This window comes from Oncorhynchus clarkii, chromosome 23 (assembly GCF_045791955.1).
Source record: "Oncorhynchus clarkii lewisi isolate Uvic-CL-2024 chromosome 23, UVic_Ocla_1.0, whole genome shotgun sequence".
NCBI classification, from domain to species: Eukaryota; Metazoa; Chordata; class Actinopteri; order Salmoniformes; family Salmonidae; genus Oncorhynchus; species Oncorhynchus clarkii.
The window spans coordinates 28917413-28939941 of record NC_092169.1 but is presented as its reverse complement, the minus strand read 5'-3'; the positions used below and the strand labels follow the sequence as shown (position 1 = coordinate 28939941).

The 22529-nt window shown below is 41.2% G+C and overlaps 1 protein-coding gene across 1 annotated transcript; it reads right to left on the bottom strand.

Moving 5' to 3' along the window:
* Nucleotides 1-108: 108 nt before the first annotated feature.
* On the bottom strand, nt 109-19143 carry LOC139381556 (nucleolar RNA helicase 2-like). The gene is made up of 14 exons (XM_071125190.1): nt 19021-19143; nt 17828-18064; nt 17333-17428; nt 17134-17203; nt 14365-14542; nt 8245-8363; nt 7221-7406; nt 6919-7064; nt 6179-6328; nt 1601-1762; nt 1132-1485; nt 885-1019; nt 657-701; nt 109-342 (listed from the first exon to the last, which is right to left on the bottom strand). The coding sequence occupies exons 1-14, from the start codon at nt 19102-19104 to the stop codon at nt 109-111; spliced, it is 2196 nt and encodes a 731-aa protein (XP_070981291.1). The 5' UTR covers nt 19105-19143.
* Nucleotides 19144-22529: the final 3386 nt, after the last annotated feature.

Sequence of the window (22529 nt, the reverse complement as noted above, 5' to 3'; positions counted from 1 at the left end):
AGGGTTAGCCAGGGATGGCCAGTCTCACAAACACCAGTAAAAACCACCAGCTTGCTGTGCAGGAAACAGACTGCCATGTCATCAGTCCAGAGAACGGGAAGTCTGTGGTTAATAATCAAATGCACTGTTGGAGCTGCGTTTATGACTGCCTCCACCTCCTCTCCAGTTGCCACCGCCACCGCCGCCGTTTCTGAAGCCATGGCCACCCCCTCGTCCTCCACCACCACGTCCACTGAACGAGCGTCCGTATCCACGGTCACCACCCATGCGCTGTTTCTCCTCCAGCTCAGGGAGCTCTGTGGCGATTGACAGCTGCCAACGCCTACCATCCTGCCATGCATCCTGAGGAAAATAAAACTGGAGTGGTCACCACAAGTACAATAGTGTCTCTGTGTTACTAACCACATTATCTACATTTTTTGTTTTGTGAAGGAGGGATTGCTTTTGTTGTGAAATTTGAGGAGTAGCATCACTCATACAAAGCTTGACAGTACGGCTGGGGAAATAATACTCCAAACTGCACACGATGAAAATTCAGTTTGAAAAAAGGGCTTGGATAATTGCTCCTCTTAGCTTTGAGTCACCTTACACCAAGCCTTTTACATGTGTCCAATTGCTCACAGTTAAGAGGAAAGGTATCTCTGCTTTCTACTTACTTGGTACTCCTTTACTTTGTCAGCTGGAACATCAAAACAGACCCCCTGCAAAACAAAATTCACTCATAATATAAATATTTTCACTTAACATTAGGCAAGTCAATTACAGTCTCAATAGTATTGTCATTATAGTACCAACATTGAATGAGGGTGGTTTTATTTCAAAGGTGAAAACAGAGACGTCACCTGTCCCCTCCCGACCTGAGGCACATTAAATGACAAGCCTACCATTTTTCCCTTGAGGAAGGTCATCCCCCGGATCACATCATCAATCTCCTCTCCCAGCTGCTCCTTTAGACCACGCCAAGCGCAGCCAATGTTGTGCAGCTCCTGGGAGCAGTTCATTGTCATTGTGGTGTAGCCCTGGAAGGTTTGAACAACAAATATGTACATTAAATATGAGTTCAAACCATTCAAGATGAATTTGAAACCAAATGGCACTGAATGTGTGAGTTAGTAGAGCCTGAACACTCACAGCGTCAGAGTTGAGGAGGGACCTCTGCTCCAGGGCAGTGGCACCTGATATATGTGCCAGGGCGGCAGCCAGGGAATCCACGGCCCCACGCTCCTCAATCAGCTTGGTAGCAGCCACACGGAAGTACTCAATGGCTTGGGGAGGCACAGAGTCTAAAAACCTCACTGCGTCTTTACTGGAGGATTTGATGATGTCACTGGGAGTGGGCACCCCAACTCTCCTAAATGTGATGCCTGCTTTCTGCTCTACGTATCGGAGCTGGTCTTCCTCTTTGCGTTGGTAGAAACAGATGCAGACACCTGCCCTGCCAGCCCTACCAGTGCGACCTGACCGGTGAATGTATGACTCCACATCCTGGTAGAGGGTCAAAGCAACGTTCATGTTTTAATACATTGTTCTTACTAGATCGATTAAAGTGTTACTACACAGGTATAAGAGCAAACTAACAGTTATCACAGCATTTGTCTACCTTTGGGGGTGAGCACTGCACGACCAGGTCTACCTCTGGGATGTCCAACCCACGAGCAGCAACGTTGGTGGCCACCAAGACCTCAAAGGTGCCACTTCTGAAGCCTTTCAATGTGATCTCCCTCTGCTTCTGAGGAATGTCCCCATGAAGTGACTGGGAACTCTGTAACATTCAACATTTATCACAATCAGTCAGATAATAAATCAGCCAATGAACCCATTAGAAATAAAGTCAACTACCTCACTTCATTTTCAATGTAATTTACATCTCAAGGTCTAACCTTCCATGTTTATCCTGGTCAGAGCCGGGTGGCCCTATATGCTCACTACGCAATTTGCGTAGGACCCTGCAAATTACGCAAGGGCACCGCCTCCCCCTCGTGTCAAAGTGAGTGTCAATGTTTACAACTTCAATGAGAGGATGAAGCGGAACTATCCTTCTGGTCATGAAAAAAGAAGAAAAAAAACAATGAGAGTGAATTGAGGGAACAGCAATCGGGTAAACTTGTGTTCTCTCCTCTCCAATATTGATGTCAGCAAATAACATGAATGTTAAGTTGATGTGCTAGCTTACAGTGCATCTCTCTCTAATCTGTCTGTCTTGCTAACCTCGCTGGGCAGTGCATCTCTTGGTCTGTCTTTGTCTTTCTTGCTTGCCAGCCACTTCCAGGGCTGTGTCCTGTGACTTTGTGCCTGACAAAAGTGAGAGTGAAATACAACTATTTATTAAGTTTGATAAACGCCAACGGGCAATGGTGTTTATAAACTTCAGCTTGGAAAAGATAACCATTCACGTGCACGAAATGAAACTTGCGCTTTCCAGCAGCAACCTCTGTAGGGCCCATCCAGACAATATATGGGCGTGATGGCACTCCTCATAGGTGCACATCATTTTAAAACAATGATGATCTAGTCTCTCAGTCAAGGTTTAGTTACAACTCTGGACTAATGCAAGACGGAAAGCAATGGATTGACATTGATTTATATATTGAATTTAAAATGTTGATTAGCTGGGCATACTGAGCAATAAGGATGCACATCACTCAGTAAATAATAACCATCAAGTATTCAGCCAGTATTTAATATTTGAAATTGTATAAAAGGAAATCTGGGGGAGCCAGTTTGAATGGGCTGATGCAGCTGATAACAATACTATTATTAATTTTACCTATAATTTACAGGTACTATGCTTAAGTTTGTCAGTAGAGGAGATGCTGGATCATCAGCCAGTTCAAGCACAGACTCAGTCCATCCATCCTGTTGATCCACATCCAGCCTCAGTCAGTACTAACACAGACTCAGTACAGCCGGCTTCAGCAAATACTAACACAGACCCAGTACTGGCAGCTTCAGCAAATACTAACACAGACCCAGTACTGGCAGCTTATGCAAATACTAACACAGACCCAGTACTGGCAGCTTCAGCAAATACTAACACAGACCCAGTACTGGCAGCTTCAGCAAATACTAACACAGACCCAGTACTGGCAGCTTCAGAAAATACTAACACAGACCCAGTACTGGCAGCTTCAGCAAATACTAACACAGACCCTGTACTGGCAGCTTCAGAAAGTACTAACACAGACCCAGTACTGCTGGCTTCAGCAAATAGTAACACAGAACCTGTACTGGCAGCTTCAGAAAGTACTAACACAGACCCAATACGGCTGGCTTCAGCAAATAGTAACACAGACCCAATATAACCGTCTTCAGCAAGTACTAACACAGGCCCAGGTGAAGTACAGGCAGCCTCAGCCAGTACTAGCACAACCAGAGGTGTGCAGTCAGTATCAGATACAAGCTGCTCAGACCCTAATAGAACAGTTGCTGCTCCACCAAATTACACAGCAGAGTTGGCCCCCAGTCTTAACATACTTAGTGTGCAGAGGTCCATTCAAACCAGGACTGAATTTTTCTTACCCTAAAGACAAGTCCAGAAGAGGTTTCCATTCAGGCTTATTACAGAGACAGCTGTCAAATGGGGAAAAGATTACCAGGAGCTGGCTTTCATACTCAAAAACTACACTGTGTATTGTTTTTGCTGTAAGCTCTTTTCTAAAAGACTACAAAATAAAGGAAGGCCTGAATGTCTGGTCAAATATCAACACCATTCTGAAACACCATGAGGGTAGTCCTGAACACACAGATAATATGATTAAGTGGAGAGAACTTGATCAGCGCCTGTCGGGAACAGACTCTTGACCAGATACAAATGACCATTTGACGCTGGAAGAAAAAGATGGCCGGATGTCCTTACACGTTTAATAAGTATCACCCAGTCTCTGGCTGAAAGAAACCTAGCATTCAGGGGTTCATCAGACAAACTCTTCCAACCAGATAATGGAAACTTCCTAAAAGAGGTTGAATTACTGGCAAAATTTGAAAATCATCTCAGCAAAATTAAAGATGGAGAAACACATGCTCATTACCTTGGGAAGTGCGCATAGAATGAGCTGGTACAGATTGTGAGAGACAAGATTCTGGAAGCAAAAGTGACTCAAGTAAGAGACTCAAAGAACTTCTCCATTATCTTGGACTGTACACCTGACAGTCACCAGGAGCAAATGTCCATTATTCTGAGAAGCGTGGCTTTAAAGGGAAAGCCAGAGATCAAGGAGCACTTCCTCTGCTTTGTGAATGTTGAGGTTACAACAGGCTTGAATCTGTCCACTGTCATCTTAGATAAGCTGAACGAGCTGAAGATTCCATTTGAAGATTACAGGGGGCAAGCTTATGATAATGGGGCCAACATGAAGGGCAAGCACCAAGGAGTACCAGCCAGACTGCTCAAAAAATATCCCTGGGCCGTGTTCGTCCCATGTGGAGCACATGCTCTAAACCTTGTCATTGCAGATGCTGCCAAATCTTTAAAAAATGCCATTGGGTTTTTTGGGCACGTGCAAAAGCTCTTCATGTTCTTTTCAGCTGGCACACAAAGATGGGAGTGTTTTGAAGAAACATGTGAACATAACCGTGAAGTCACGGAGTGACATGATGAGAGAGTAGGCTCCAAAGTGTTCATGCAATCAGGTATCAGGCTTCTGAGGTTCAGGAGGCATTACTGGAAGCCAGACAGATGATCAACAATCCTGTGGCCAAAGTGGAGGCAGAAGCACTTGCAGAGTAAGTTAGGTCCTACCGCTTCTTGAATTACTGTTTCGTATGGTGAGATAATGAGAATGACAAACAAGGTGAACAAGCTCCTCCAATCCGCCTCTATGCAGTTGGATATCGCAGTGAATTTAATCTCAAAAGCAAAGGCCCCGCTCACTACATACCGGGAAACTGGATTTGCTGAGGCCCAGACAACAGCCAAAAGCATTTACGAAGAAATTAATATGGCGGCTATTCTGAAAGAGAGTAGTCTGAGAAACAGCAAGGGGCATTTCAGCTATGAGGCTCCTGATAACCAGTGACTGATGCACTGAAAAACCTTGAAGTCAACTACTTCAACATTGTGGACGACTCTGCTGTGACATCCATGGACATCCATGGATGTCCATGGATGAGATTTGAAACACTCAACCAAGTGAAAACCAAATATGGAGTGCTGCTGAACTTCAGCACTGCCTCTCAGATGTTCCGTTGATCTTTAAAGGCTCACTGCATGGAAGTTGAAAACACTATAACCTTCAGAGATGACTGTGACGTCAGTGGAATGGATCTGGCACACGAGATTCAGAATGCACCTGATCTTTTCAAAATTAAAGCTCATCAAAAAGCTACCCTAGGTCTTCCATGTCACAGGAACGTTTGAGTCATTTGGCCATCATGATGATGACATCATTGATGATTTTGCCTCAATAAAGTGCAGAAGAGGATTATTTTTATGGTAAGATTTTAATTCAAACATTCAAATGTTTACACACTTAGTAACATTTAAGATTGTATGGCAGAAGTGCATTTGTGTAAACGACTGCTTAACTAACTATGTGACATACTTTCTTAATTTCTTCCAGACAGTCCAGATAGACTGGTGTCCATGCTGAAAATGCCCAGGCTGTAGATGGAACCAAAGTTAATCACACAGTTGTATATTTTTTATTTTACTATTTTGATACTTATAGCTACAGCCATGGTCTATAGGCTTATGTTCACATTGTATAGACAAAGCTAATTGTATAATATTGTGAGGACTGGACTAATTACCAGGCAGCAGAGCCAAAGCTCAGTGTTATATTTTATTATTTTCGCCATTTTATATTTTCTACAATTTCTTATTTATGTTAATGTTAATATTCACTTTTCTTAAGATTCTATAGGAAATATTATATTCAATAAATATTGTTTGTTTTTTCCTCATTCTGTATAGGTCTACTTATTCTTAGACCGACAGATGGAGCAAACTGTTTTAAAGGAGGGAGGATTGTAGTGGGAGCACTGGGGTGTCAGGTGTGACAATGGCAAATGGTTTACATGGCTCCCGGGTCAGGCAGGAGGGCCCCTTAGCAGAATTTTGCTTAGGGCCCCTGTGAGGTCAGGACTGGCTCTGATCCTGGTATCAATGTCATACCTCACAAATGTTCTGTATGCACTGTGTAACAAAATAAAATAAAAACGCTATGCATGTTTCTGGTACCTGTTTTATGGAGGTGTTCATTGACAGCTCGTTGGCATCCTTCTTGGTCTCACAGAAGACGATGGTGCGGCCGTGGCTGCCACTGTACACCTGGACCACATCCCCAATGACTGCAGCCCTCTGAGACCAGTGACACGCAATGGCAAGGTGCTGGGTGGGGAGCAAGAGACCGATAACTTTTAATAATTAGCTGATAACGACAAAACTGAACCAAACATAACAACCAAACATAACAAATGAAAAACATTTTTAAATGACTGCCAAGTCAGTATTGTGTGGTATTTTACCAGATTGACATGAACCACAGAATAAGGTAGATGGCATGTAGGCAGGTTAAATATCTCTGCTATATGGAAACTGGTTTGCGTGTGAGTGTCAGAAGTGGCAAAAATGTGGCTCACATAGCTTTAAGGCTCACATAGCTTTAGCCAGAGGAAACTGGTTCAGCAAGTAGGATATTTAAGAAACTTGCTGTACATTTCTTAAGAATCATGCTTAAGAAATTAACAACATTTCCATGACCAGGAAAAAAAGTATTAGTAGCAGCCTGGTGGCTTCACGTTACTCAATAGAAAAAGGCATAAATTATACATTTGTTTTCTAAAATGTAAATTTCAAAGGTCAACATTTATATCTGAATTAATCTGAAGTCTGACCAATGTTTAAACCAAAGTGGAAACCATTGTCAATCAAAATAAAACATAAATTGTTGAAAGCATAACATATTTTTTCTTTGTTACCTCTACTGTGCTAGCAGCTTTCTGGGTCTTTTTGCCAATGAGATCCACATGCTCATAAGTTGGCCTCGTGTACTTCTTAGCCACAACATACACCCATGGTGGGCATGTGGCAGAGAAGAGCAGGGTCTGGGGATTGCTCTCAGAGTCTGCACACAGAAAACATTGGATCAGATGTGTGCATTTACTATCGTCTGACTCAGTACTACTGATGAGGTATACTATCAAGGCCTCCCATCCAACCTAAGGTAAACCTACAGTATATGGCCTAAATCAAACAATCCCATATGAAAACGTCTCATTACCTTTTTGGTAAGATGCAGAAAGTATCTCCTCCACCTGTTCTGCAAAGCCCATATCAAGCATTTGGTCCACTTCATCTAATACAACGTGCTTCAATTGTGACAGGTCCAGTTTGTTATTCTGTAGATGGTCCTTGATACGACCTGGAGTTCCCACTAGGACATCGATGCCACTGCGGATTGCATCAACTGAGGGGGAAAAAAAACTATTTTACACAAATATGATCAACTTCACCATATGCAATTTACAGTATTACTTTTCACCCAAAAAATAAAGCTGAGGATCTGACTTTTCTGGACCCCGCTTCCCGGCGGCTGGGGTCGTGTGGCTTATGTGCATGTGTGGGATTCTCTACTTTTGCTCTACCCGTAGAGAACCTCACTTCATGTTTCTCACTGTCAATTGTGGATGATAATTCTTCAAATTTCACCGGTAAAACATCCACGCAGCATCTGTATATCAATAATTTGATCTCAATCAGTTTCATGGGGATATGCACTTAAATCTACTTTAGCTATAAGCTACAAATTCAAAGTAGCCTACAATGTTGTTTTGAATTATGTGAAGGAAGTGATTTTGATGGTGTTAACAAACTGTAGCATAGCCTACCAATGTTAAGTTTCAATCAAAGCACATATTTTGCCTCGCTCGCTGTTGTGGCCACATGAGAAAAATGCGACCATTCACACAGTCATCTTAAAATGTCATAAGAAATGGGTGGTGTTTAAAAATAAATCTTACACTGACATTATACTGTGGCATTATATCCTGTTATATTATGTAAAATACTTATGTGATCTTTATTAAGCTTGATCTAACTTGAATAAAGAAGCAATATCTGCCAGAGTAGCGTTATCTCTACGAGTGTGTGTGGAGTGAGGGTCCGACACATGCGCAGACTTCGGAACCTTTAACTGTTGGGAAGAAATGTTCTGAAAAGTCGGATCCGCAGCCACTCGTAAATAATAGGCACTTTGCAATGAAGCCACATTTTTGTACCAGATCAATTGCAGGAATACTCCTCACGTTGAGGGTTGTAGGAACTCCCACCATAGAAACAGGTAACAGACAGTTTCTTTGTCATGTCCTTGAAATCCTTGGCTACTTGAATAGCCAATTCTCTCGTTGGAGCAAGGCACAGAACCATATATATATATATATATATATATATATATATATATTTTTTTTTTTATTAAAAAAATGAGAAACGGTTAATGATAAACATAAAGCGTTCCAGAAGCCTTCTGGTCAAAATATTATATACGCTCCACAAAACTATTCTTAAGAAATAAGGCACGAGGGGGTGAGGTATATTGGCCATATACCCCCAAAAATGTAAAACAGATACCGGCCTTACTGCAATTATAAATCGGTTACGAACATGAATATAACAGAAAACAAGTAGATTTGCTTCATACCTATGGGATATTGTCTGATACACAGTGCCTTCAGAAAGTATTCATTCTCCTTGACATTCCACATTTTGTTGTGTTACAGCCCAAATTCAAAACAGATTAAATAGATTTACATACAGTTGAAGTCTGAAGTTTACATACACCGTAACCAAATACATTTAAACTCAGTTTTTCACAATTCCAGACATTTAATCAGAGTAAAAATTCCCTGTCTTATGTCAGTTAGGATCACCACTTTATGTTAAGAATGTGAAATGTCAGAATAATAGTAGAGAGAATGTTTTATTTCAGCTTTTATTTCTTTCATCACATTCCCAGTGGGCCAGAAGTTTACACACACTCAATTAGTATTAGGTAGCATTGCCTTTAAATTGTTTAACTTGGGTCAAACGTTTTGGGTAGCCTTCCACAAGCTTCCCACAATAAGTTGGGTGAATATTGGCCCATTCCTCCTGTCAGAGCTGGTGTAACTGAGTCAGGAACGTAGGCCTCCTTGCTCGCACACGCTTTGTCAGTTATGCCCACAAATGTTCTATAGGATTGAGGTCAGGGCTTTGTGATGGCCACTCCAATACTTCGACTTTGTTGTCATTAAGCCATTTTGCCACAACTTTGGAAGTATGTTTGGGGTCATTGTCCATTTGGAAGACCCATTTGCAACAAAGCTTTAACTTCCTGACCGATGTCTTGAGATGTTGCTTCAACATATCCACATAATTTTCCTCCCTCATGTTGCCATCGATACTGTGATGTCCACCACTCCCTCCTGCAGCAAAGCACCCCCACAACATGATGCGGCCAGCCCTGTGCTTCACGGTTGGGATGGTGTTCTTCGGCTTGCAAGCGTCCCCCTTTTTCCTCCAAACATAACGATAGTCACCATGGCCAAACAGTTCTATTTTTGATTAATCAGACCAGAGAACATTTCTCCAAAAAGTACGATTTTTGTCCCCATGTGCAGTTGCAAACCGTAGTCTGGCTTTATTATGCGGTTTTGGAGCAGAGGCTTCTTCCTTGCTGAGCGGCCTTTCAGGTTATGTCGACATAGGACTCGTTTTACTGTGGATATAGATACTTTTGTACCCGTTTCCTCCAGCATCTTCACAAGGTCCTTTGCTGTTGTTCTGGGATTGATTTGCACTTTTTGTCCCAAAGTACGTTAATCTCTATGAGACAGAACGCGTCTCCTTCCTGAGTGGTATGACGGCTGCGTGGTCCCATGGTGTTTATACTTGCGTACTATTGTTTGTACAGATGAACGTGGTACCTTCAGGCGTTTTGAAGTTGCTCCCAAGGATGAACTAGACTTGTGGAGGTATACACATTTTTTTTCTTGAGGTCTTGGCTGATTTATTTTGATTTTCCCATGATGTCAATCAAAGAGGCACTTTGTAGGCCTTGAAATACATCCACAGGTACACCTCCAATTGACTCAAATTATGTCAATTAGCCTGTCAGAAGCTTCTAGAGCCATGACATCATTTTCTGGAATTTTCCAAGCTGTAAAGGCACAGTCAAATTAGTGTATGTAAACTTCTGACCCCTGTAATTGTGATACAGTGAATTATAAGTGAAATAATCTGTCTGTAAACAATTGTTGGAAAGATTACAGCTGAGGCTTTCTGAGAAAGTATAAGAGCTTTGCATACCTGGATTATTCTTTACAAAATTCTTCAAGCTCTGGCAAATTGGTTGTTTATCATTGCTAGTCTTGCAATAGATTTTCAAGCAGATATAAGTAAAAAGAGTAATTCTGCAACATTCAATGTCATCTTAGTAAGCAACTACAGTGTAGATTTGGCCTTGCGTTTCAGGTCATTGTCCTGCTTCTCCGAGTGACTGGTGGAAAGCAGACGGAACCAGGTTCTTCTCTAGGATTTTTCCTGTGCTTAGCTCTATACAGTTTATTTTTATCCCGCAAAACTCCACAGTCCTTATCAATGAAAAGCATACCCATAACATGACATGCAGCTACTACTATGCTTGAAAATATGGAGAGTGGTACTCAGAAATGTGTTGTATTAGAAATGCCCCAAACATAACAGTTCATATTTAGGACATTTTTTGTTGTTGCTTACTTTGCCTCATTTTTCCCAGTATTACCTTAATGGCTTGTTCAAACAGGATGCATGTTTTTTAATATTTTTTTTTCTCTACAGGCTTCCTTTTCACTCCATCAAAGTAGGTTAATATTGTACAGTAACTACAATGTCATTGACCCATCCTCAGTTTTCTCCGATCACAGCCATGTATACTCTGTAACCGTTTTAAAGTCACCATTGGCCTCATGGTGAAATCCCTGGGCGGTTTCCTGCATCTTTGTAGGGACTGGGTGTATTGATACACCATCAAATAACTTCACCATGCTCAAAGAGATATTCAATGTATGCTTTAAAACACATACATATATTTTTTTAACTCTGCAAAAAAAGAAATGTACTCTCACTGTCAACTGCGTTTATTTTCAGCAAACTTAACATGTGTAAATATTTGAATGAACATAACAAGATTCAACAACTGAGACAACCTGAACAAGTTCCACAGACGTGTGACTAACAGAAATGGAATAATGTGTCCCTGAACAAGGGGGGGGTCAAAATCTAAAATAACAGTCAGTATCTGGTGTGGCCACCAGCTGCATTAAGTACTGCAGTGCATCTCCTCCTCATGGACTGCATCAGAATTGCCAGTTTTTGCTGTGAGATGTTACTCCACTCTTCCACCAAGGCACCTGCAAGTTCCCGGACATATGTGATGGGGAATGGCCCTAGCCCTCACTCTCCGATCCAACAGGTCCCAGATGTGCACAATGGGATTGAGATCCGGGATATTCGCTGGCCATGGCAGAACACTGACATTCCTGTCTTGCAGGAAATCACGCACAGAACGAGCAGTATGGCTGGTGGCATTGTCATGCTGGAGGGTCATGTCAGGATGAGCCTGCAGAAAGGGTACCACATGAGGGAGGAGGATGTCTTACCTGTAACCTCTTACCTCCACGTCGATCCCGCTCCAGAGTACAGGCCTCAGCGTAACGCTCCTTCCTTCGACAATAAACACAAATCCGACCGTCAACCCTGGTGAGACAAAACCGTGACTCGTCAATGAAGAGCACTTTTTGCCAGTTCTGTCTGGTCCAGCGACGGTGGGTTTGTGCCCATAGGTACATAGGCACCTGGCTTACAACAGGCCTACAAGCCCACAGTCCTACCTCAGCCTACTGCAGACAGTCTTGTGTACTAATGGCGGGATTGTGCGTTCCTGGTGTAACTCGAGCAGTTGTTGCTGCCATCCTGTAACCTGTCCCGCAGGTGTGATGTTCGGATGCACCGATCCTGTGCAGGTGTTGTTAGACGTGGTCTGCCAATGCGAGGACAATCAGCTGTCTATCCTGTCTCCCTGTAACGCCGTCTTAGGCGTCTCACAGTACGGACATTGCAATTTATTGCCCTGGCTACATTTGCAGTCCTCATGCCCTCATCCTAAGGCACGTTCACACAGATGAGAAGGGACCCTGGGCATCTTTCTTTTGGTGTTTTTCAGAGTAAGTAGAAAGGCCTCTTTAGTGTCCTAAGTTTTCATAACTGTGACCTTAATTGCCTACCGTCTATAAGCTGTTAGTGTCTTAACGACCATTGCACAGGTGCATGTTCATTAATTGTTTATGGTTCATTAACTTTTTAGGGATTGTGGGCAGCATTAACTTTGGATGAATTGGTTGCCCATAGTGAACTGCCTCCTACTCTGTCCCAGATGCTAATATATGCATATTATTATTACTATTGGATAGAAAACACTCTCAAGTGTCTAAAACTGTTTGAATTATCTCTGTGAGTATAACAGAACTAATATGGCAGGCAAACTTCCAAACAGGAAGTGGAAATTCTGGGGCCGGCTGATTTTCAACTCATCGCCTATTCACATCCCAGTAAGATATGGATCTGTTCGCACTTCAGACGCCTTCCACTAGATGTCAACAGTCAGTAGAATGTGGAATGAAGCCTCTAGTGTGATGTGGGACCGGATGGCAGCTATTTGAGTCAGTGGTCTGGCAGAATGCCAGTTCCTGGTCAGGCGCATTTCTCATGATATCACCATGCTTTCCATTACACTGTAGGCAAAAACGAATGCTCCGGTTGGAACGTTATTGGATATATATATGATAACAACATCCTGAAGATTGATTCTCTACTTAAATTTGACCAGTTTACTCGACCTGGAATATAACTTTTTGAAGTTTTCGTCCGAGTTCGCCTGGACTGGCGCCAGCGTTTGGACATGTGAACTAAACGCGCTAGCAAAAGTAGCTAATTGGACACTAGTAATGGACATTTTCGAAGAAAACAACGAGTTATTGCGGAACTAGGATTCCTGGCACTGCATTCTGATGAAAGATCAAATTTCTGTTGACTCCAACATGGCGGAGAAATGTTGTGTACCTCTGAGCGCTGTCTCAGATTATTGCATGGTATGCTTTTTCCGTAAAGTTTTAAAAGAAAATCTGACACTGGTTGCATTAAGAACAAGTGTATCTTTAATCATATCTTTCATCAAAGTATATGATGAGTATTTCTGTTATATGACGTGGCTCTCTGTAATTACTCTGGATATTTGAGGCATTTCTGAACATGGCGCCAATGTAAACCGAGATTTGTGGATATAAATATGCACGTTATCGAACAAAGCATAAATGTATTGTGTAACATGATGTCCTATGAGTGTCATCTGACGAAGATCAAAGGTTAGTGATTAATTTTATCTCTATTTCTGCTTATCTTTGGCTTTTGAAAAATGGCTGTGTTTTTTTGGATTTGGTGGTGATCTAACAAATATGTGTTGTGTTTTCGCTGTAAAACATTTTAAAAATCAGACACGATGGGTAGATTAACAAGATGTTTATCTTTTATTTGCTGTATTGGACTTGTTAATGTGTGAAAGTTAAATATTTCCCAAAAATATTTTTCAATATCCCGCACTGCCTTCTCAGCGGAATGTTGGGGGTGGGGGGGAACATGTGTCCTAGACAGGTTAAACATGCATGGGAAACAGTGTTTAAACCCTTTACAATGAAGATCTGAAGTTCTGGATTTTTACAAATTATCTTTGAAAGACCGGGTCCTGATAGAGGGACGGTTCTTTTTTTTTGCTGAGATAGAATTCTTTCAACTGGTGCCTTTTTGTAGGGGGCATTTCAAAACCTCCCTGGTCATTGTGGTTGAATCTGTGTTTGAAATTCATTGATCGCCTAGGGGACCTTACAGATAATTGTATATGTGGGTTACAGAATTCATGTCAAACACCATTATTGCACACAGAGTCCATACAATTTATGTAACTTGTTGAGCACATTTTTACTCCTGAACTTTGGGTTTGCCATAACAAAAGAGTTGAATACTTATTGACGCAAGACATTTCGGCCTTTCATTTAATTATTTTGTCAAAAAATTTTTTTAACATTATTCCACTTTGACATTATGGGGTATTATGTGTAGGCCAGTGAGAAGAAAAATCCCAATTGAATCAATTTTAAATTCAGGCTGTAACACAACAAAATGTGGAAAAAGTCAAGGGGAGTGAATACTTTTAAGGCACTGTACACACTGCTGGTATGCTGTTTCAGCCCATCAGCATCCAGGACCCAAACTACTCAGTGATAATGTGTAACTGACAACATCTTCGCACAAACAGAAAACGCAGAATATTTTATGGCAGAATCTGCAGCAGACCTACCTTTGGGGCTCTGCCCCGCCTCTTGTCATCCGGGTCATTTTGAATTTTCTCGATCAGCGGAATAGCAAAAGCTAATGTTTTGCCAGTGCCTGTTCTTGCCTGACCAATTACATCCTTTCCCTCATACACTGAATTGAAGGTTTGGGTTTGGATGTCAAAGAGGAAAGATATGCCTCGTGCTAGGGGGAAAATAAAGTTAACATGTAGGTTAGTGGATTAAAGTTGTTTTACCAGAAATTAAAGGGATATTTCAGGATTTTGGCAATTAATCCCTTTATCTACATCCCCAGAGTCCGATGGATTTATGGATTTTTATGTCTCTGCATGCAGTTTGAAGGAAGTTGCTAAATAGCATTAGCACAAATTCGCTAAAGATAGAATATACTTCCAGTCATTATGCTAAACTACCTCAACTTACTTCATACTGAATGAAGAGAAAAGAAATGTGTATCCATGAGTCTGATTGGAAGTAGATAAATGGGCTTCACTGGAATATCCAGAAATATCCCTTTAAGTAAATTGATAACTAGTCACCTTAAACAATGTCAATCTAAATAATGCCTACATAACTTACATTACTCATATCACATACTGTATTGAGACCCAATCACTGGACACTTTAATAAATGGGTCAAGTCACTTTAAACAAGGTTTACATATCTTACATCACTCATATCACATCTATACTGTATTTTATACCATCTAATGCACCTTGCCTATGCTGCTCGGCCATCGCTCATCGTCAGGGTAGCCTAGTGGTTAGAGCGTTGGACTAGTAACCGAAAGGTTGCAAGTTCATATAGCTGACAAGGTACAAATCTGTCGTTCTGCCCCTGAACAGGAAGTTAACCCACTGTTCCTAGGCCGTCATTGCCAATAAGAATGTGTTCTTAACTGACTTGCCTAGTTAAATAAAGGTTAAAAAAATATATATATATTTACAGTTGAAGTCGGATGTTTACATACAATTAGGTTGGAGTCATTAAAACTCCCTTTTCAGCCACTCCACAAATTCCTTGTTAACAAACTATAGTTTTGGCAAGTTGGTTAGGACATCTACTTTGTGCATGACACAAGTAATTTTTCCAACAATTGTTTACAGACAGATTATTTCACTGTATCACAATTCTAGTGGGTCAGAAGTTTACATACGCTGAGCTGACTGTGCCTTTAAACAGCGTGGAAAATTCCTGAAAGTATGTAATGGCTTTAGAAGCTTCTGATATGCTAATTTACATAATATGAGTCAATTGGAGGTTTACCTGTGGATGTATTTCAAGGCCCACCTTCAAACTCTGTGCCTCTTTGCTTGACATCATGGGAAAAATTAAAGAAATCAGCCAAGACCTCAGAAAAAAAAATTGTGGCCCTCCACAAGTCCGGTTCATCATTGGGTGCAACTACCAAATGCCTGAGGGTACCACGTTCATCTGTACAAACAATAGTACGCAAGTATAAACACCATGGGACCACGCAGCCATCATCCCACTCAGGAAGGAGACACGTTCGGTCTCCTAGAGATTAACTTACTTTGGTGCAAAAACTGCAAATCAATCCCAGAACAACAGCAAAGGACTTTGTGAAGATGCTGGAGGAAACAGGTACAAAATTATCTATATCCACAGTAAAACGAGTCCAATATCGACATAACCTGAAAGGCCGCTCAGCAAGGAAGAAGCCATTGCTCCAAAACCGCCATAAAAAATCCAGACTACGGTTTGCAACTGCGCATGGGGACTAAGATCATACTTTTTGGAGAAATGTCCTCTGGTCTGATGAAACAAAAGTAGAACGGTTTGGCCATAGTGACCATCGTTATGTTTGGAGGAAAAAGGGGGATGCTTGCAAGCCAAAGAACACCAACCGAACCGTGAAGGAGTGGCAGCATCATGTTGTGGGGGTGCTTTGCTGCAGGAGGGACTGGTGCACTTCACAAAATAGATGGTATCATGAGGCAGGAAAATGATGGGAATATATTGAAGCAACATCTCAAGACATCAGTCAGGAAGGTAAAGCTTGGTTGCAAATGGGTCTTCCAAATGGACAATGACCCCAAACATACTTCCAAAGTTGTGGCAAAATGGCTTAAGGACAACAAAGTCGAGGTATTGGAGTGGCCATCACAAAGCCCTGACCTCAATCCTATAGAAAATGTGTGGGCAGAACTGAAAAAGCTTGTGCGAGCAAGGAGGCCAAGAAACCTGACTCAGTTACACCAGCTCTGTCAGGAGGAATGGGCCAAAATTCACCCAACTTATTGTGGGAAGCTTGTGGAAGGCTACCCCGAAATGTTTGACCCAAAGTTAAACTATTTAAAGGCAATGCTACCAAATACTAATTGAGTGTGTGTAAACTTCTGACCCACTGGGAATGTGATGAAAGAAATAAAGGCGGAGATAAATCACTCTTTACTATTATTCTGACATTTTCACATTCTTAAAATAAAGTGGTGATCCTAACTGACCTAAGACAGGGAATTTTTACTCTGAATAAATGTCAGTTATTGTGAAAAAACTGTGTTTAAATGCATTTGGCTAATGTGCCTGTAAACTTATGACTTCAGCTGTATATGTACATATTCACCCCTTTAGATTTGGGTGCATTAGGTAGTTGTTGGAAATGGTTAGTTATTACTGCCCTGTTGGAACTAGAAGCACAAGCATTTCACTACACTCGCATTAACATCTGCTAAACATAAGTATGAGACCATTAACATTTGATTAAATAATAGATTACATATTTTTTTTAATTGACAAACAAGGAAAATTACCTTGAAGTAGTTTGATGGTGTTGGGGGAGATTCTGAAGTTTGAAAAGGCTCCCTCTTTTTGTTCTGGTGTCTCCTAAAGGCATGAAAAAGAAAAGCAACACACTGATACAATGTTCTTAAACTCATTTAAATTGTTTTTCCACAAACCACCATGCTACATCTTCACTGATGAATGAGAACGTCACTGGGAAAGACTCACAATTTCTTTTTCACTGTCACTGCCGGAGTCTTCGCTTGATTGTGCTGGAGTTGTCGTCGTGGAATGTCCATTAGTTTGTGCGATCAGCGTGGGAGTCTTAGGCAACACTCTGTTGACAACTACTTCTTCTGACTGTTGGTAATGACAAAATGGAACATGGTAAAAAGATGCCTTGCCATGGTGATTACTAATTAACATTTGATTCTAAAATGATTATATAAATTCCTATCTTAAGATAAGCGGAAATAATGTATTTGATAAGAGATATCCCGTGTAGCTCAGTTGGTAGAGCATGACACTTGCAACGCCAAGGTTGTGGGTTTCGATTACCATGGAGGATCAGTATGAAAATATATGCACTCACTACTGAGTGAGTCGCTCTGGATAAGAGTGTCTGCTAAATGAATCAAATGTAAATATCAAAATAAATCAATACCCATCCGTTGTAACGCAATACTAAGTGAAGGAATGTTTTAACAAAACACTACAAGTTACCTCAGTTGCTTTGTCATTGTCTGCAGACTCCTCATTGGAATAAGATGTGTTGTTCTTCAAATGTGATTCAATATTACCATTAACATCAATGGATTTGTTCACATCCCCATTTGCTTTGTCCACCTTTTCTTTCTTCTTCTTCTTCGGAGCAGGAGGGTCACAGTCAGGTTCCTCTTCAACAACTGTTTTATGTTTCTTGATTTTCTTCCCCTCCTTGGTCTTCTTCTCCTTTACTTTCTACAAACCAAACAGTGCGCCATGCATTAGTTTAAGGGGAAAGAATAGTAGCAAGCTATATCAATGTATAGCTACATTTCTTACCACATCACAGCGCTAGTGAACTTGAACCTAGTAGAATGACAGATGGATCACTATTGACGTACTGTATTGTATACATAGTTGCAAGTTCAATGCTGACTAGCTAGGTAATGCTGCGTTCAAGTGATAGTTGGAACTGGGACTCTTGCTACCTGAATGAACGCAGCACGTGTGTCTAACTACAACCATTTAGAACGTCGGACATGTCTGAGTTTCCTAGTTCTGACTAGCATGAGAACGTGGAATTATGCCGCGTTCAAAACAATTGAGTACTCAAAACACGAAGTCAAATCACGACGTCAGTGATCTTCAGATCGGAGGTCTAGAAAGAGGGCCGAGTTCCCAAGTTGGAATACCGAATTGGATGACCGTTCAAATCAATATTTCCTAGTCAGAGACCGTTTTTGTCCGAGTTTCCTGTTGTCTGAACGCACTGAATTTGGAGATTACCGAGCTCCCAGTTGTCTTGAACGTGGCATTAGAATGCAACATGTCCAGCAACGTCATCAAGTGGCACACATTGACGTAAGCACAAATTGATAGGATGTGACTGTACCAGAGAACGCCGAGGCACGTTGATCCTTCTGTTATAAAGATCAGCTAAACACGTGCGAGGCTGCGTACACTGGTAGCAATGAACATGTCATGTGCGGCGCTAGCTACTTTCTACAGTTATTTCAATCTCGAACAACTTGTATTTTCCTTACCTCTAGCTAGCGTAATGGCAATAATATTAGCAATATGACAACGTTAAATTAGTTACCATGCGGCTGTAGAATCTAACTAGCAAGCTAAGGTAGCTGCTAGCAGGCGGTGCTAACGCAGTTTCGGCTGTTTTAGCAAACAACCAGCTATTTGTGTTCTATTTTACTTACTTTGGGTTTCGTACTGCCCGCACTAATGTCCAGTTCTCCTTCCATCCCGATGTCTTCTGTTTCAAAAATAATATTTGATGGCATCTTCCTCGGTTGCTTTCCCTTCGAGTGGACACTAGCTAACCCTACCGTCACACGTACAGAAAGGAACGACACGACTGTGATGTGTTAAGGTAGACCTTTTACAAGCATAGAAATTAAGTAGGTAGAATGGACCTCCCATTGGAAGCCAGTACAATGCAACTTGCACGCCGTGATGTGGAACTTTAAACTTGTTCTTTAGTTTACAAAGATTCATGTATTCTTTGTAGGTGCTTTATGCGCCTTGGACTCCATACATGCTAATTTCTCAACTGCGCAGACATATGATGGTTTTTGTAACAGTGTTTTAATTGGAATTTTGTGATTTTCACCCATATTAAGAGATACAACAACAGATGAAGCAAAAAGAAAATAAAAAAACAGCACTCACACATACCTGCGTATATGAGTATACATACATACATACCCATACATACGTACACCATTTTCCTCTTCCCGCTCGGTGCTTCTCTCACCCCATCCCCATCATTGCGTTTCTCAATACATACATTTTAAACAAACTTACAAACAGAAATTAAACAAAAAAGCTCAGTTTAAACCAAGAAGTTAGGTTCCACACATGGAACGTACAGTGTAGTTCTGAAATACATAGATCCCCACCATTCTAAGAGAATCCTTGCAGCATAATAGTGGATACCTCAGGTTCTAGGTAATTTAGATAAGGTTCCCATACTTTGTAGAACTGGTCTGTTTTAGAAGGCAATGTACATACAGTGGGGCAAAAAAGTATTTAGTCAGCCACCAATTGTGCAAGTTCTCTCACTTAAAAAGATGAGAGAGGCCTGTAATTTTCATCATAGGTACACTTCAACTATGACAGACAAAATGAAGGAAAAAAATCCAGAAAATCACATTGTAGGATTTTTTATGAATTTATTTGCAAATTATGGTGGAAAATAAGTATTTGGTCACCTACAAACAAGCAAGATTTCTGGCTCTCACAGACCTGTAACTTCTTCTTTAAGAGGCTCCTCTGTCCTCCACTCGTTACCTGTATTAATGGCACCTGTTTGAACTTGTTATCAGTATAAAAGACACCTGTCCACAACCTCAAACAGTCACACTCCAAACTCCACTATGGTCAAGACCAAAGAGCTGTCAAAGGACACCAGAAACAAAATTGTAGACCTGCACCAGGCTGGGAAGACTGAATCTGCAATAGGTAAGCAGCTTGGTTTGAAGAAATCAACTGTAGGAGCAATTGTTAGGAAATAGAAGACATACAAGACCACTGATAATCTCCCTCGATCTGGGGCTTCACGCAAGATCTCACCCGTGGCGTAAAAATGATCACAAGAACGGTGAGCAAAAATCCCAGAACCACACGGGGGGACCTAGTGAATGACCTGCAGAGAGCTGGGACCAAAGTAACAAAGCCTACTATCAGTAACACACTACGGCGCCAGGGACTCAAATCCTGCAGTGCCAGACGTGTCCAGGCCCGTCTGAAGTCTGCTAGAGAGCATTTGGATGATCCAGAAGAAGACTGGGAGAAATTCATATGGTCAGATGAAACCAAAATATAACATTTTGGTAAAAACTCAACTTGTTGTGTTTGGAAGACAAAGAATGCTGAGTTGCATCCAAAGAACACCATACCTACTGTGAAGCATGGGGGTGGAAACATCATGCTTTGGGGCTGTTTTTCTGCAAAGGGACCAGGACGACTGATCCGTGTAAAGGAAAGAATGAATGGGGCCATGTATCGTGAGATTTTGAATGAAAACCTCCTTCCATCAGCAAGGGCATTGATCCAATTCTAGATCAACACACCGCCCGGGCAACGAAGGAGTGGCTTCGTAAGAAGCATTTCAAGGTCCTGGAGTGGCCTAGCCAGTCTCCAGATCTCAACCCCATAGAAAATCGTTGGAGGGAATTGAAAGTCTGTGTTGCCCAGCAACAACACCAAAACATCACTGCTCTAGAGGAGATCTGCATGGAGGAATGGGCGAAAATACCAGCAACAGTGTGTGAAAACCTTGTGAAGACTTACAGAAAACGTTTGACCTCTGTCATTGCCAACAAAGGGTATATAACAAAGTATTGAGAAACTTTTGTTATTGACCAAATACTTATTTTCCACCATAATTTGCAAATAAATTCATTAAAAATCCTACAATGTGATTTTCTGGATTTTTTTTCTCATTTTGTCTGTCATAGTTGAAGTGTACTTATGATGAAAATTACAGGCCTCTCATCTTTTTAAGTGGGAGAACTTGCACAATTGGTGGCTGACTAAATACTTTTTTGCCCACTGTACATGTCAGATATTCCAGAGGCACCCATTCAAATAGTATCTTATGCCAATCTTTAATAGAAGGAACGTTATCACTAATCCACTGTAAAATGATGTTTTTCCTCACTGCGAAGGTAAGGATGTTGTAAAGCCTCCTCTTACCCACAGAAGTAACATGCCTACTAGGGAGACCCAACAGTAAAGAAACTGGATCCAATTCTAGATCAACCCCTAGGATCTTTTACATTTCTTGCAGAACACCAGACCAGTATCTTTGTATTTTGGTACATGACCATAAACAATGTGTTAGGGTGCCTGTATCCGTTTTGCATTTAAGACACTGAGGAGAAGAGGAAGTGGGGCTAAAAGCATGTCTGCGATTTGGGGATATATGCAATCTGTGTATTATTCTTATTTGGATTGCTCTAGTACGATTACATATAGATATTGTTTTTGCATATCTCCAAATGTCCTCCCACATCTCTTCGTCAATAGTAACAGACAATTCTTTCTCCCACACTTGTTTCACCCTCTGTGTGTTGACAGCAGAAAAGGACCTTAAAGCATCATTAAACAGACTTACAGACATTTTACTTTGTGGGAAAAAAGCATTCTTTCAATGACAGACATATCAGGGTTACCAATTAAGGTGGTGCTCTTCAGAATATAATGTCTTACTTGTAGGAAGCGGAAAAAGTCCTGCTTTGGGAGTAGATATTTCTCGACCATCTGCTCAAATGACAATAAAATCTTATCAGCAAATAAGTAATTTAGTCTGCGTATGCAATTATTAAGCCAAAAGTTAAAGCCAGCATCCGGCAATCCTGGACTAAAATCTGGGTTGTTAAGAATTGGGATAAGAGCAGAGGTTAGTTTGGACCTTCCCAGGAAGCGTTGAACTGACCTCCATACTTTGAGTGTGTTAAGTGTAATGGGATTATTGCAGTAATCTTCTACAGACTTAAAACTTCTGAAAAAAATAATATCCTGTAAGGGGTATTTTGAAAGAGAAGTCTCAATGTCTAACCAAATAGAGGAGTCATCATTTGTGATCCAGTCAGAAATATAACATAGGTGGGCACACCACTGATAGAACCTGATATTGGGCAGGTCCAAGCCGCCCATAGAACTTGGCAGCTGCAATATTGCCATCTTAAGTCGTGGCTTGCGT